The sequence below is a fragment of the Procambarus clarkii genome, chromosome 11, assembly GCF_040958095.1.
Source record: "Procambarus clarkii isolate CNS0578487 chromosome 11, FALCON_Pclarkii_2.0, whole genome shotgun sequence".
NCBI lineage: Eukaryota > Metazoa > Arthropoda > Malacostraca > Decapoda > Cambaridae > Procambarus > Procambarus clarkii.
In genome coordinates, this window is record NC_091160.1 from 1,447,061 (window position 1) to 1,460,582 (window position 13,522).

Consider the following 13,522-nt stretch of genomic DNA (forward strand, 5'->3'; position numbering starts at 1 on the left):
GAAGTAGAAACGGGGAGAAAGTCGCTCCGAATAGCACAGAGGCAAACCGGTAGGTTATGATGTCACTGTCAGGATCCAGTGGGTCCTTAATCTAGAGAAATTTGGTGTAATTACGATCCTCTTCTTGCAAGCCTACTCTAAGGAAAGCTTTACTGATATCAGCAGCATAAGCGAAAATACCAGTGCGGAAACGTAATAGTACATCATGTAGCCTTTGTGTTAGGCTAGGTCCCATTTGGGGACATTCATTCAAGGACACGCTGTTTGCCTTCACTTTGGCACTACAGTTGAAGACAATATGTATTGGCGTTGTCAAAGAATCTTTCACCACAGCGTGATGGGGTAAATAGTGACCTATTTTTCGGTCATCATTATCAACAACTTCGATAAATTTACTATTGAGTTGTTGTCGAATTAATTGATGATACATGTTCAATTTGTTTGGCTGTTTCTTCAGCCATATTAATTAAGACTGTAATTGAGAGGCTGCCATGAAATAATTAACTGGAAGTTGTGGATGATTTAACTTCCATGGTAGTCTCACCCAGTATTGTTTGTCCTTATAGACAACTGTGTCCAGATATTGCTGGTAAGTCCACATATCATCAGGGCTTGGTTGTTCAGGGACAATACCTAAAGTGTCTAAATCCCACAGGCGATGTACAGGTGGATCAGACTCATTATCTTCAGATATTTCTCTGAAATGTAGGGGTGATTGTTCCAAGCCTAGTCACGCCACTATTGTATTGTTAGATTGTTGGTTGGTTGACGCTGGGTTTTGTTGGAAAAGCACCGGTCCAGTGAGCAACTTGCCTCCAGCAGATGACAACAAATTCATTCCATGTTGCCTGGTGCATCCTGTTATAAATTTATAATAATGGGTGCTAGTATACCAACATCAGTGAGGCAGTCAGGATATATTTTGTAATCTGCTAGCCTCATGCGGTTTCGTTTAAGATATCTCGCAGTGCGAGCTAGTCCTGTGACCTGCAGGTCTCAAGGAAGTTTATCTACTACTACCGCTTGTATTGGACTAGTGGAAGATCCAAGTCTCACTAACACCTTGACTACTTGGTATTCACGAGGTCCACTATTAGTCAATAACCCAGAAATATTCAGTCTCACACTTTTGACAGGTTTTAATTTTAACTGCTCGACTAATTGTTGTGTGATGAAGGTTTTCTGTGATCCTTGATCAAAGAGACCTCTAGTGTTAACTCTAGATTTCCTGTCAATTAGTTTGAGCTGAGCTGTAGGCAGAGTGGTATTATTGCCTTACTCAGTAGCAAGTACATTTATTTCTTGATGTACCTTGCAATATTGTACTCTGGTAGAATTCATAGAATTCTCCCCAGGTGTCATAGATTGTGTAGAAGTTTTTCTACATAAGGCATAATGATGTACACCTTTGTTGCATCTACTGCATAATCGTAGTTGCACTACACATTTACTGGGATCATGAGAGCCCATGCACTTGGTGCATCTGTGCAATTCTTGTAGCCTTTTAATCCTGGTATTAAAGTTAGGATAAACAGTGCATTGGTATGTGACATGTTCTTGACCACAGAACAGACACTTTCTCTCTCTGGCTGAGTTTGTCCTTTTAGTAGACATATCAGTTGTAATGTCAGAGGGAGATACAGAATAAATACCTACACTACCACTCCTTTTTCCAGTGGATGGATTAGTCTTAGGTTTGAATTTATTGGACTTATTCAAAGTCGATTTGGGTTTGACTGAGTTGTCAATGTTAGGTGGGTTATGATGAGAGTTAGTAGAGAAGTTTGAAACACTCTTCCCATCTTGGTTGGCTCTTTGTCTTTCGACTAAGGTATGTAGACCTTCTGTAATTTCATTCAAGGTAGAAAGGTTTTATTGTACATAGTACACAATTTATCTAAAGTTTCTCTTGGTAATTTGCGCCTTACAACTACCTTTGTCATCTATTCAGTAGTCTGAATTTGAACTTTAAGGCTTAAGGCCTTGAGTAAAGATACTAACTCTAGTCTGAAAGTTTGGAGAGAATCTGTAGAATTATTAGCAGATGGTAAATCCAGCAATTTTTGAACTAAGATAGTAATAGTTCTTTTCTTGTTATCGTAGTTGTTCTTGAGCACTTGAACAGCTAGGGTGTAACCATCACTGGTTAGTGTTATGTTAGAGATTACCTTCAAGGCTTCATTTCGTAACAAGCCTTGTAAATAAGTGAACTTGGTTGTTTGAGGGATGTTAGCTTTAGAGTCTACTGCATCCACGAATTTACTCCAGAAATCATCCCAACTCTCATTCTCGTTACCAGAGAATGTGGGTATATTGATCTGAGGTAATTTGAGATCAGGATATGGATGTGCAGTAGAGGCTGTTGTTAATTTGTTTTTAGCAATTTGCTTTTAAAGGGTTGAAGCTTAGCCTGTGTACATCATCTTCATACTGGGCTAAATCATTTACAATATCCTCAAGTTCAGTTTCACCTATTGAAGTTTTGTAAAGTTCTGTCAAATACAGATTCATATGTTGCTTAATATGCGCGAATTTGCCTTCAGCAACTTGAAGTAAATCTTCTAATTCAAGGTAGTCAACAGGTGACTGTTGTGACAGATTTCGACACTTGGTAATCTGTCAGGTCAAATGACCTTTCAGACCGATAAGGGTCCTTTTCATTTTGTCAGCCGTTTCCATCTTGCTGGGTAAGGGCCGGTCTGATAGTAAATAGTTGTTACTGATGTAACTGGGATATTGACTCATTCAATGGAGTTCAATATCAATATAATAGCCTAATGTATTTGAATAGACTATACTACCTCGTTCAGAGGTTAATTTACCTACCTAACAATAAGTAGCTAAGGATTTTGAGCAGTGCTCGAACTTCACCATTAACTTTCTTCCTGCTAGCTCATCTTTATCACCATTAGATGTAATGGTGATCATTCAGCAGCACTCAAAACGCATACACACAAATAATGAGTACACAAATAATTAATATGAATATACTCCAATCAGAGTTACTATAAAGTTTGATCCCAACCTTGATAGGGTCAGCACAAGAATGAATAATGTATGCCCTACTGACTAGTCCAAGACTAGTTGTAAGAATTTCTACCTAAGAAACTACGAATTTATTTAGTCTGCATTTGTGCCAAATTCAGCACAATCACAGCCCAAATTCCTACCTAATAAAGGTTGGCATAGATTAATTTGTGGTGCAATAATGTGAATATATAGTTGTGCTGTTTTTTTTTTTTTACATTTTATAGTTTATATAAATGTGCACTTGCACACACAGGTGAAAATAAAATTATGTACAATTAATTTGGCTTGCCAGCCACAGCCTTTTATGGTGGTTGATTGTGTTGATCAATTTGTCAACTACATGTGACCTAGACTCACCTGACAGGTGTACACCATCTCTTGCCAGGTTTTGCCTGTATGGTCTGGCTGTAAATTGAATGTATGTGCATTCCAATCGTACTCTCTTCTTCAGCCTAAAGTTTATATTTGGCAGCTCTTTGGTAATATTCTGGACTCACTCCCCAACGATTATTATTGCTCAGTTGGCAAGGTTCCACCAATGTGAACACTACTGAACTGCTAACAAGTTTAAATGAGGAAATTATTGTTTTAAGGTGATTAATTACCTCAGCTGGGTGTCGAGTAGGATGGATGTCATTACCACCTAAATAAATAATAGTTAGATGGTGAGGCCACTCTAAAGCAGGTGTTAAGGTGGAATTATTATAGAAGTTATGAGCTGTTGCTCCTGGTGACCTGAAGACTCTTACCTCAGTATGAGGTATAAGTCTGAGTGTTGTAGGCAATTGACTGTGTCCTACTAGTGCTACTTTATACATGAGGTATAAGAAGCAAATAAATTGGTGTGAATTAGGCTAACCTATGTGGTACACTGCCGGTAGCCACAATTAATAAAATGTGGTTAGTCTAGACTACTTCACACTGTGATTAGTTATGACTAATTAGTAATGTTAATTTATATGTATCCGGTTCGTTAAGGACCATAATGTTGGATTTCTGGGGCTTGACTCATATATTTAATAATTTGATTATTGTATTTAAATAAATCGAAGGACCACCCACTTTTGAGAAAAGAGGGAAAACGAGTAAGAGTGATCATTAGAATGACACTAGAGAACCAGTGTAAATGGATATTAATTAAATGAATAATCACTTGAAAATAATAAAGAGAGTGTATTATTAATTAATTAAAGACAAAGCCTCAAATATCAACATTGGGGGGGGGGGTATTTCTAGAAGTTCATATATATCTAGGAACCAGTGTGGTTCGTCACTAGTTCATTGTTGAGTTAGTAACATAGTAAATCTAAACTACAATAGATTCAAAGATATGATAACTCAAATTATGAATATTAAAGATTATGAATTACTGAGCAACAGTAAGAGCAAACACATTAATCACCAAATCATAATTTCTGGCAATAATTTATTCACTGTAAAGATCCTATATGAATTATATGGAAATCAGTAATAATCTTAGATAAATTTGTACGAAATAAATGTCTTATCTGTAAGACGATTTCTGTAACGCCATTTCATCATTCGTCCTCGTGGTTACAGGATCCCAATTGTTACGAACCCGAGTCCAGCGTCGTAGCACGGAGCAGTGACGACAACGCCATCTGTGAGTCCGCTCCCGAAACCCCCTCCAAATGGACGACGCCATCTAGTGAGGACGGGATATACCGGCCACAGGGGCTGGATTCCCGTCTTAATCAGCTCGTAACATAGCCGCTGCTGACCTCTGGTGAGGTGGCGCTTAGACAGCAACGCCATCTATGGAGTGGATAGGTGAACGTTTGTGTCTAAACCTGTAAGTGAGGTGCCCTAGAGTGTCCCTAGTACTAATGACGTGTCTGATTACAGAGTCGACCTGGGACTGCTGTATTGGACGATGGATCAGTCTACCCAAGGCAGCCAAGGTCTCTCCACGAGTTTGCTCTGAGGAAGCCGTGAGTCACCCCCGGACGGACACTATTGAGAGTGTTAGCCTGCCTGTGACGTGGCAGTATCAGGAATCGCCTTATCCGGGGCTAGCTGGTGGAAGAGACTAGCCACTGTGGTGCTGAGAGAGGAGAGTGATCAGCGGGATCACACGAGGCTCCTGCCTAGGGCTCGCAACCCTAGTATTGGTCGTGGAGTGGCCTACACAGCGGAGCTGATCGGAACCTGCCAGCTACGGGCTGGATTGTGGTTGAAGGCCTCCACGACGGAGCACCCAGTGGGACTATGATTTGGCTGGCCTGTTGCCAGGGTAGATTCGCCGAGAGAATAAAAGAGGATTCATCGTGGGCTGAAGAAGGGAAAGCAGGGCTACTCATCGTGAGCACCGTAGAGCATCCTGTGTCTTCAGAGGAAGACCATTCTGTACATTATAGTGTTTATAACCCCTGTGTGACTGTTTATATATTTATTTATGGTGGTGGTGTAATAATATATATAAATCAGAGCATGTGTATCCCTCCCCCTTTAATTTAACTTGCGTTATGGAACACATCCCTTGAAAGCCTCTACTAGCTTGGGGCCGGATTCCCAAATTCTAATAACACCAGAAAAGAACCCGGTTACGCCCCAGTAGGGCCGTAACACCAATAAAGAAAGAACCCGAGGTGAATATCACGAATGAAGAGAAACAACTTGTCGACTTCTCATATACACCCTGAAATCAGATAAATTTAAGTAGCATTTGATTAGGCTACGAATTATTTCAAATATTCATGAAAACAGAGAAAATGTGGAAAATCAACGAACGTTGTGTATTAGGTATCCATGCTGTATAACGACAGACTACCCACAAATATACAATCTAGGATGATGAATCAAACGAGAATGGTATACCTAACATGAGCGTATCAAATACTAAGGTCTGCCGAAACCGCGTCAGCCAGTCCCAGGCGTCCACTGCTGTGTACGTGTAATTATGGGTCGTGGCTTCAATTGTTGACGCGTTATTAACTGGCAGGGCAATATAGAACACGTGAATAGGTAATTGTTGACTATTAAACGGGTATCAACGTAATTCTTGTCGATAAAAACTCCCCAGTCACTACCACGTGTCTCACCACTCTTCACGCCAGGGATGCCTCGTGTACAATGGCGTCTCCGCCTTCCCTCAACCCGTCTCGCATTCACCACAGAAATTATTAATCACGAATAATTCTTTTCTGCGTAATTATTGATGTAATACGTTAATGAGAACTGGGTTGCAATTATAGGGACTTAAATATTATCATATTCTCGTTTAATGGTGTCAAACGAGAAATGGAGAAGATTTTTATTCTCCATAGCATTCGTATGTAACAGATAAAACTGCTACTTGATAACAATTTCAGTTAATAACTCTCGGTTTTAGATTATAGGGAGTCATATTATCCGTAGGTAATTATTACACGGAATAGTGTTACAAAATATCGTATCGTGTTATTTCGTCGCATAACGGCAGTTATTTATTAGTAATACGTTCATTATTATAGGGAGAACGAGGTTAACGACCGTGGAGGTCGTTAACGGTCAGCACGGTATGGCTCGTCCGGTGGCGGGAATTTCTGTTAGCCAATCAGTACCACCGGGCGAGGTAACGAGTGCTGGCCGGAGCATGTGGAGAAACAGACCTCTACTCCCCTCCATTCAGTCAACATGCTGTCGTCACTTTCGGATGTTTGACCAACTGACCCAACTGTTCCAGTATGCTCCACCCTCACCAAAGGAAACGGACGTGAGGATCTAGCGGCATGGTAAACGTCTCTGAGGTCGTGGAAGGCACCGTTATTGATAGTTAGAGGCGTTGAGGTAACACACAGTTTCCGAATAGTGGTCCTAATTACGGAAAAGTAGATGATCTATAAGTGGGAAGAACAATCGGACAAGAGACGACCATTTCATGGTCGCAGTCTCTTTCTATATATATATATATATATATATATATATATATATATATATATATATATATATATATATATATATATATATATATATATATATATATATATATATATATATATAACTGTACTTATGTACAATGCCTTAATATATATACATGTAATATATTGTATATAATGTGGATCGATATATATCTCAATATATCCATGATGAAGTTTGTATACAAACTTATTTTCTTGTCCTTTGTCAGACCTCAGCACAAAGTGTGTCGCACCTGACAATAGGTCCGGCTGAGGGTGACACCTAATCAAATTGATGTACCGTTATATTACAACGAAACATAAGATAAACACTCAGAATAAACTTAAATTAAATGTGTTGGGTTGTCGACAGTTCGATCCCAACACATATGGGGGCCTGTCCGGGAGTGTTTTGAGCAAGACACACTGTGTACACTTGTAGCACCCATTGCTAGTCATCTAGGTGTCTAGCCAGGTAAAGTTTTCATCATGGATCGTGTCCAAGCATTTATAACAAAAGAGAACCCATTGATTTTGGAGAGCTGTACGAAAGAACAGCTGAAGCAAATCGCTGAACACTATGAGATAGAATTGGTGTCGACTAAAGTGGTCTATATGAGACAAGAACTTGGAAATAAAGTAAGGTCTCGACGCGAAGACGTAGGAGCGGTAGGATTAGATGTGAGTGCAAAGGAAAGTGGGGAACAAGATAATGAGGAAGTATCTTCTAATACTTCTCATAGGAGTGGAAGTTTAGAATATGAATTGGAACGTTTGAAACTGGAAGCTCAAATTAAGAGGGAAGAGATACAGTTTCAGTTAGAGAAGCTGAAATTGGAGCAAGAGAAATTGCGACTTGAGAGCGAGAAAGTGCGACTTGAAAGTGAGCAAAAACGCGTGCAGAATTAGAAAAGGAGAAAACGAAGCAAATGGAAATCGAAGCAAATAAATTTGTGGCTGCTCAGAGACGAGGGCGAGAGGTACACTCGGAGAGCACACCTATGCCTGCAGCATATGATCATAAGGCACGTGAAAAAGAGGTTCCGCAATTTTGTCCAGAAGAGTCTGAGTCTTTTTTTTGAGCATTTTGAAAAAGTTGCCACACTAAAGCAGTGGCCAGAGGAGGATTGGGCCCAATTGGTGCAAATAAGATTGACTGGGGCAGCGAGAGAGGCCTATACCCAGCTCTCTCTTGAAGATTGTAAAAATTACTGGACTGTGAAAAACAGCATATTAAGATCATTTCTACTGACACCTGAAGCTTACCGGAAGCGGTTCAGAGAAATGGTAAAGACACAGAGAAGCACATATGCTGAAACAGCCAGAGATTTGGAACGTATATTCCAAAGATGGATGGGTTCCGAAAAGATAGAATCTTTTAAAGACTTAAAACAATTGATGTTAATGGAAAAATTCTTGGAGATGGTGACTCCAGACACCAGTTTAAGGTTCAAGAAGCAGGAATAAAAACACTCTTAGAAGCAGCGGACAAAGCAGATGTAATTACGGAAGCTTACAGAAGTCTCCAGGAACATAAAGAAAAAGGTCACGCAAAGTTGCAGGGTAGTAAAAGACAGTATACGTGGAACAGTAGAGATGGTCGTGGATATAATGGCAAGCCGATAGCCCGACAAAGTCAGGGGTATGTGGAATTTTCTCCGTCAGGAGGTGTCGCATTCGAGGGTCAGGCTAGCGCACCCTCGGGTCAGGGAGGAAGTACAACGTCTAGAAATCGAGGTACAGGACAATGGAGACGTGGCGAATCCTATTATAATGGACAACGTAGTTCGAGAGAACGAGGATTCTCTTCTCAGGTAATATGCTACACATGTAACACGCCTGGACACTTAAGTAGAGAGTGCAGGCAAGGCATGAGAGTGGTGTCCCTCACAGTAAGTAAATACAGAAGTAATTATACAAGTTTAAAGGAGGAATTGCCCCAGGAGAAGATGTTCATTACGAAAGGATATAACCCTTTCATTAGCAAAGGTATGGTGAGTATTGGGGGTCAGCCTGACCAACAAGTCACAATATTACGTGACACAGGAGCGAATCAGTCTAATACTGAAAAGCTTGATTCCTGAGTACAGATCTTGTATAAACGGACAAATAATTAAGGTACGGGGTATAAATTCAGAGATGGATGTACCTGTGTGTACAGAAAGCTAACCTCTGATTACTTTACAGATGAAGTGATGTTAGGAGTGTGCTCGGACATACCCATTCCTGGAGTACACGTCATCTTGGGCAACGATTTGTGCGGTTCAAGTGTGTTGCCAGAGGTACTGCGCAGTGATATACCAAACGGACATCAAAACAATTTGGAAGATGAAAAGTGTAATAACATAACACTCGCCAGTATTCTGGATGATCCCTCGGAAGATGATCAAATAGAAGTATATCCGGCCTGCGTCGTAACCCGAGCGCAGAGTGCTTGACTAAGAGATGTGCCAGAGAGGATGGACGTATCTTCTGCAGAGGAGGAAGAGGTGGATTTTGGACTAAAAGGCTTGTTCGAGGAACGTGCAGCACCAAGTACAGCGAGAGTAGAAGTAAGACCACAATTACCATCCCACATAAAGGTAAGCAAACCAGATTTTATAGCTGCCCGGAAATTAGAATTTGAGAAATATATAAAGGAAGCTAAGGGAGGAAATGCTTGTATCACGTCACCCACTTACTATTACCTGGACGACGGGGTTTTGATGCGAAAATGGCGATCAGACCACGCGCCAGCTGACAAAGACTGGGTTGAAAAGGATCAAGTGATTGTACCTAAAGGTTATAGGAACTCTGTATTGGAAGTTGCCCATGCATTAGAAATGGCGGGACATCTCGGTGTTCATAAGACACTTAGGAAAATACAAGATCATTTTTATTGGCCAGGTATGGCTGCAGATGTAAAACGGTATTGCAGAACTTGTTTACCCTGTCAGAGAGCGGGAAAACCTGCTCCAGCGCTTCCTAGAGCCCAACTAAAGCCAATTCCAGCGTTTGGGGAACCTTTTGAAATGATAATAGTGGATTGCGTAGGTCCCCTACCCAGAACAAGAAAAGGGAACGAATACTTATTTACCATCATGTGCTCCGCGACTCGTTTTCCCGAGGCATTTCCCGTGCGAAAGATAACTTCCAGAATATTGCTTGACAGGTTACAGCAATATTTTTCGTGGGTAGGAATGCCGAAGGTTTTGCAGTCGGATTTGGGCAGTGTTTTTCAATCAAAGCTGTTCCGTAAGACAATGAAGGATTGGGATGTGAAACAGATTAGGTCATCTCCTTATCATCCCCAATCTCAAGGGGCCATAGAATGTTTGCATGGCACTATGAAGAGCCTTTTGCGAATTTATTGTGCTGAGCAAGGGGCACAGTGGGACGAGGCCATCGCCCCAATAATGTTTGCTATCAGGGATTCAGTAGTCGAGTCTTTAGGCATGACACCGTTTCAATTAGTATATGGGCATACGGTGAGAAGTCCGATAGTTATGTTGTAGGATCGGTTATCGTATCGTGTTATTTCGTCGCATAAAGGCAGTTATTTATTAGTAATACGTTCATTATTACAGGGAGAACGAGGTTAACGACCGTGGAGGTCGTTAACGGTCAGCACGGTATGGCTCGTCCGGTGGCGGGACTTTCTGTTAGCCAATCAGAACCACCGGGCGAGGTAACGAGTGCTGGCCGGAGCATGTGGAGAAACAGACCTCTACTCCCCTCCATTCAGTCAACATGCTGTCGTCACTTTTGGTTGTTTGACCAACTGACCCAACTGTTCCAGTATGCTCCACCCTCACCAAAGGAAACGGACGTGAGGATCTAGCGGCATGGTAAACGTCTCTGAGGTCGTGGAAGGCACCGTTATTGATAGTTAGAGGCGTTGAGGTAACACACAGTTTCCGAATAGTCGTCCTAATTACGGAAAAGTAGATGATCTATAAGTGGGAAGAACAATCGGACAAGAGACGACCATTTCAAGGTCGCAGTCTCTTTCTATATATATATATAGATATAACTGTACTTATGTACAATGCCTTTATATATATATATATATATATATATATATATATATATATATATATATATGTAATATATTGTATATAATGTGGATCGATATATATCTCAATATATCCATGATGAAGTTTTTATACAAACTTATTTTCTTGTCCTTTGTCAGACCTCAGCACAAAGTGTGTCGCACCTGACAATAGGTCCGGCTGAGGGTGACACCTGATCAAATTGATGTACCGTTATATTACAACGAAACATAAGATAAACACTCAGAATAAACCTAAATTAAATGTGTTGGGTTGTCGACAGTTCGATCCCAACAATACTGATAATTTTAGAGAACCACATTCAATTCTGTAACACATTGGTAATAAACGTGTCTATCTAGACATTATCTGACGCAATTTTGCTACTCGATTTCATGAGAATTCCAGCACTAATACGCAGATGAAATGGTTTAATTTATGTTTACACTACCGTTAGTGAAATTAATAACTACTGTAGTTAGTATATAATGATGATGTATTATAAAACAATAGTAGTTTGTTAGTGTTGGAAATTTCCAACAATAGTTAGGTGTAGGGTGTAGTGTGATGTGGGGTGTTGTGGTGTGTAGTTGGGTGTGGGGGTGTAGTGGAGTGTGGGGTATGTGGTGTAGTGGGGTGTGGGGTGTAGTTGGGTGTGGGGTGAAGTGAGGTGTGGGGTGTAGAGGGTTTGGGGTGTAGTTGGGTGTGGAGTGTAGTGAGGTGTGGGGTGTAGTAGGGTGTGGGGTGAAGTGAGGTGTGGGGTGTAGAGGGTTTGGGGTGTAGTTGGGTGTGGAGTGTAGTGAGGTGTGGGGTGTAGTAGGGTGTGGGGTGAAGTGAGGTGTGGGGTGTAGAGGGTTTGGGGTGTAGTTGGGTGTGGAGTGTAGTGAGGTGTGGGGTGTAGTAGGGTATGGGGTGTAGCTGGGAGTGTGGGGTGTAGTGGGGTGTAGCTGGGAGTGGGGTGTAGTGGGGGTCTGGGGTGAATTGGTATGTTGTGGGGTGAGGGGTGTAGTGGGGTGTGGTAGGATCTAGTGAGGTGTGGGAGCCAGCCAGATGAGTGAGGCTGGGGCTGGCCCGGCTGTAATGGACTTGAGGTTAACGAGTCTGAAAGCGTTTAATTTTTATTGCTTTGAATTTGCAAAACTAAATTTCGTAGCTATTCAACTTTCATTATGATTCAGCAAGGAAATAAGACATTTCAATCCAATAATATAATTGCATAAATAATTTGATTGCAATAATTTAATATAGAAATTACAAAAATAATGGAAATATGTTTGAATTCAAAATTTTATAATGCTGTTGAGTGTTTCGAATACAGGATCCCAGCCCAGAGACCAGCGTAGAGGCGCACACCCTTCAGTCTATCTGCCTCAGTTTTAACATCAACTTGTATACTCACGCTGCACAACACCACCACCACCACCCCCTGCAACACCGCCACCAGCAACACCACCACCAGCAACACCACCACCACCAACAGCAATCCCACCACCATCAACACCACCCCTGCAACACTGCCACCACCAGCAACACCAGCACCACCAACACCACCCCTGCAACAATGCCACCACAAACACCACCACCAGCAACACCACCACCAGCAACACCGCCACTATCAACACCGCCACCAGCAACACCACCACCAACACTAAAACCACCACCAACACCACTACCACCACCAATACCACCACCAGTAACACCACCAACACCACCACCAACAACAACACCACCACCAACAACACCACCACCAGCAACACCACCACCACCAACACCACCACTACCAACACCATCCCTGCAAACACTGCCACCACCACCATCATCACCAACACCAGCACCAAAACCACCACCAGCACCATCACCACCAACACCACCACCACAACTACACCTCTGCAACTCCGCCACCACCACCAGCAACACCACCAGCAACACCGCCACCACCAACAGCAACACCACCACCGCCACTAAAACCACCAACACCAACACCTACAACACCACCACCAGCAACACCACCACCAACACCTCCACCACCACCACCACCAACAACACCATCACCAGCAACACAACCAGCACCACCCCTGCAAAACCACCGATGCAACACCACCATCAGCAACACCACCACCAGCATCACCACCTCCACCAAGACCACCCCTGATACCCCGCCACCAGAAACACCACCACCACCAACACTACCACCAGCAGCACCTCCCCTGCAACACGGCCACCAGCACCACCAAGACCACCCCTGCAACAGCGCCACCAGCAACACCACCAGCAGCAACACCACCACCAGCAAGATCACCCCAGCAACACCATCACCACCAACACCACCCCTGCAACACCGCTACAAGCAACACCACCAACATCAGCACCACCACCAACATCAACACCACCAACATCAACACCACCAACAGCAACACCACCACCAGCAACACCACCGCCAGCAACACCACCGCCAGCAATACCATCACCAGCAACACCACCAACAACAGCAGCAACACAACCGCTAGCAACACCACCACCATCAACACCACCACCATCAACACCACCACTAGCAACACC

At 42.4% G+C, this 13,522-nt stretch overlaps 1 protein-coding gene across 1 annotated transcript; it reads right to left on the reverse strand.

The window, feature by feature from the left end:
• Positions 1-1,943: 1,943 nt before the first annotated feature.
• LOC138363493 (uncharacterized) lies at positions 1,944-3,405 on the reverse strand. The gene is made up of 3 exons (XM_069322842.1): positions 3,388-3,405; positions 2,538-2,616; positions 1,944-2,359 (listed from the first exon to the last, which is right to left on the reverse strand). The coding sequence occupies exons 1-3, from the start codon at positions 3,403-3,405 to the stop codon at positions 1,944-1,946; spliced, it is 513 nt and encodes a 170-aa protein (XP_069178943.1).
• Positions 3,406-13,522: the final 10,117 nt, after the last annotated feature.

Coding starts and splice junctions, on each gene's coding strand:
- LOC138363493 (XM_069322842.1), bottom strand. Junction 2,360..2,537: donor TTTACTTCAAGTTGCTGAAG/GCAAATTCGCGC, acceptor AATTAACAACAG/CCTCTACTGCACATCCATAT.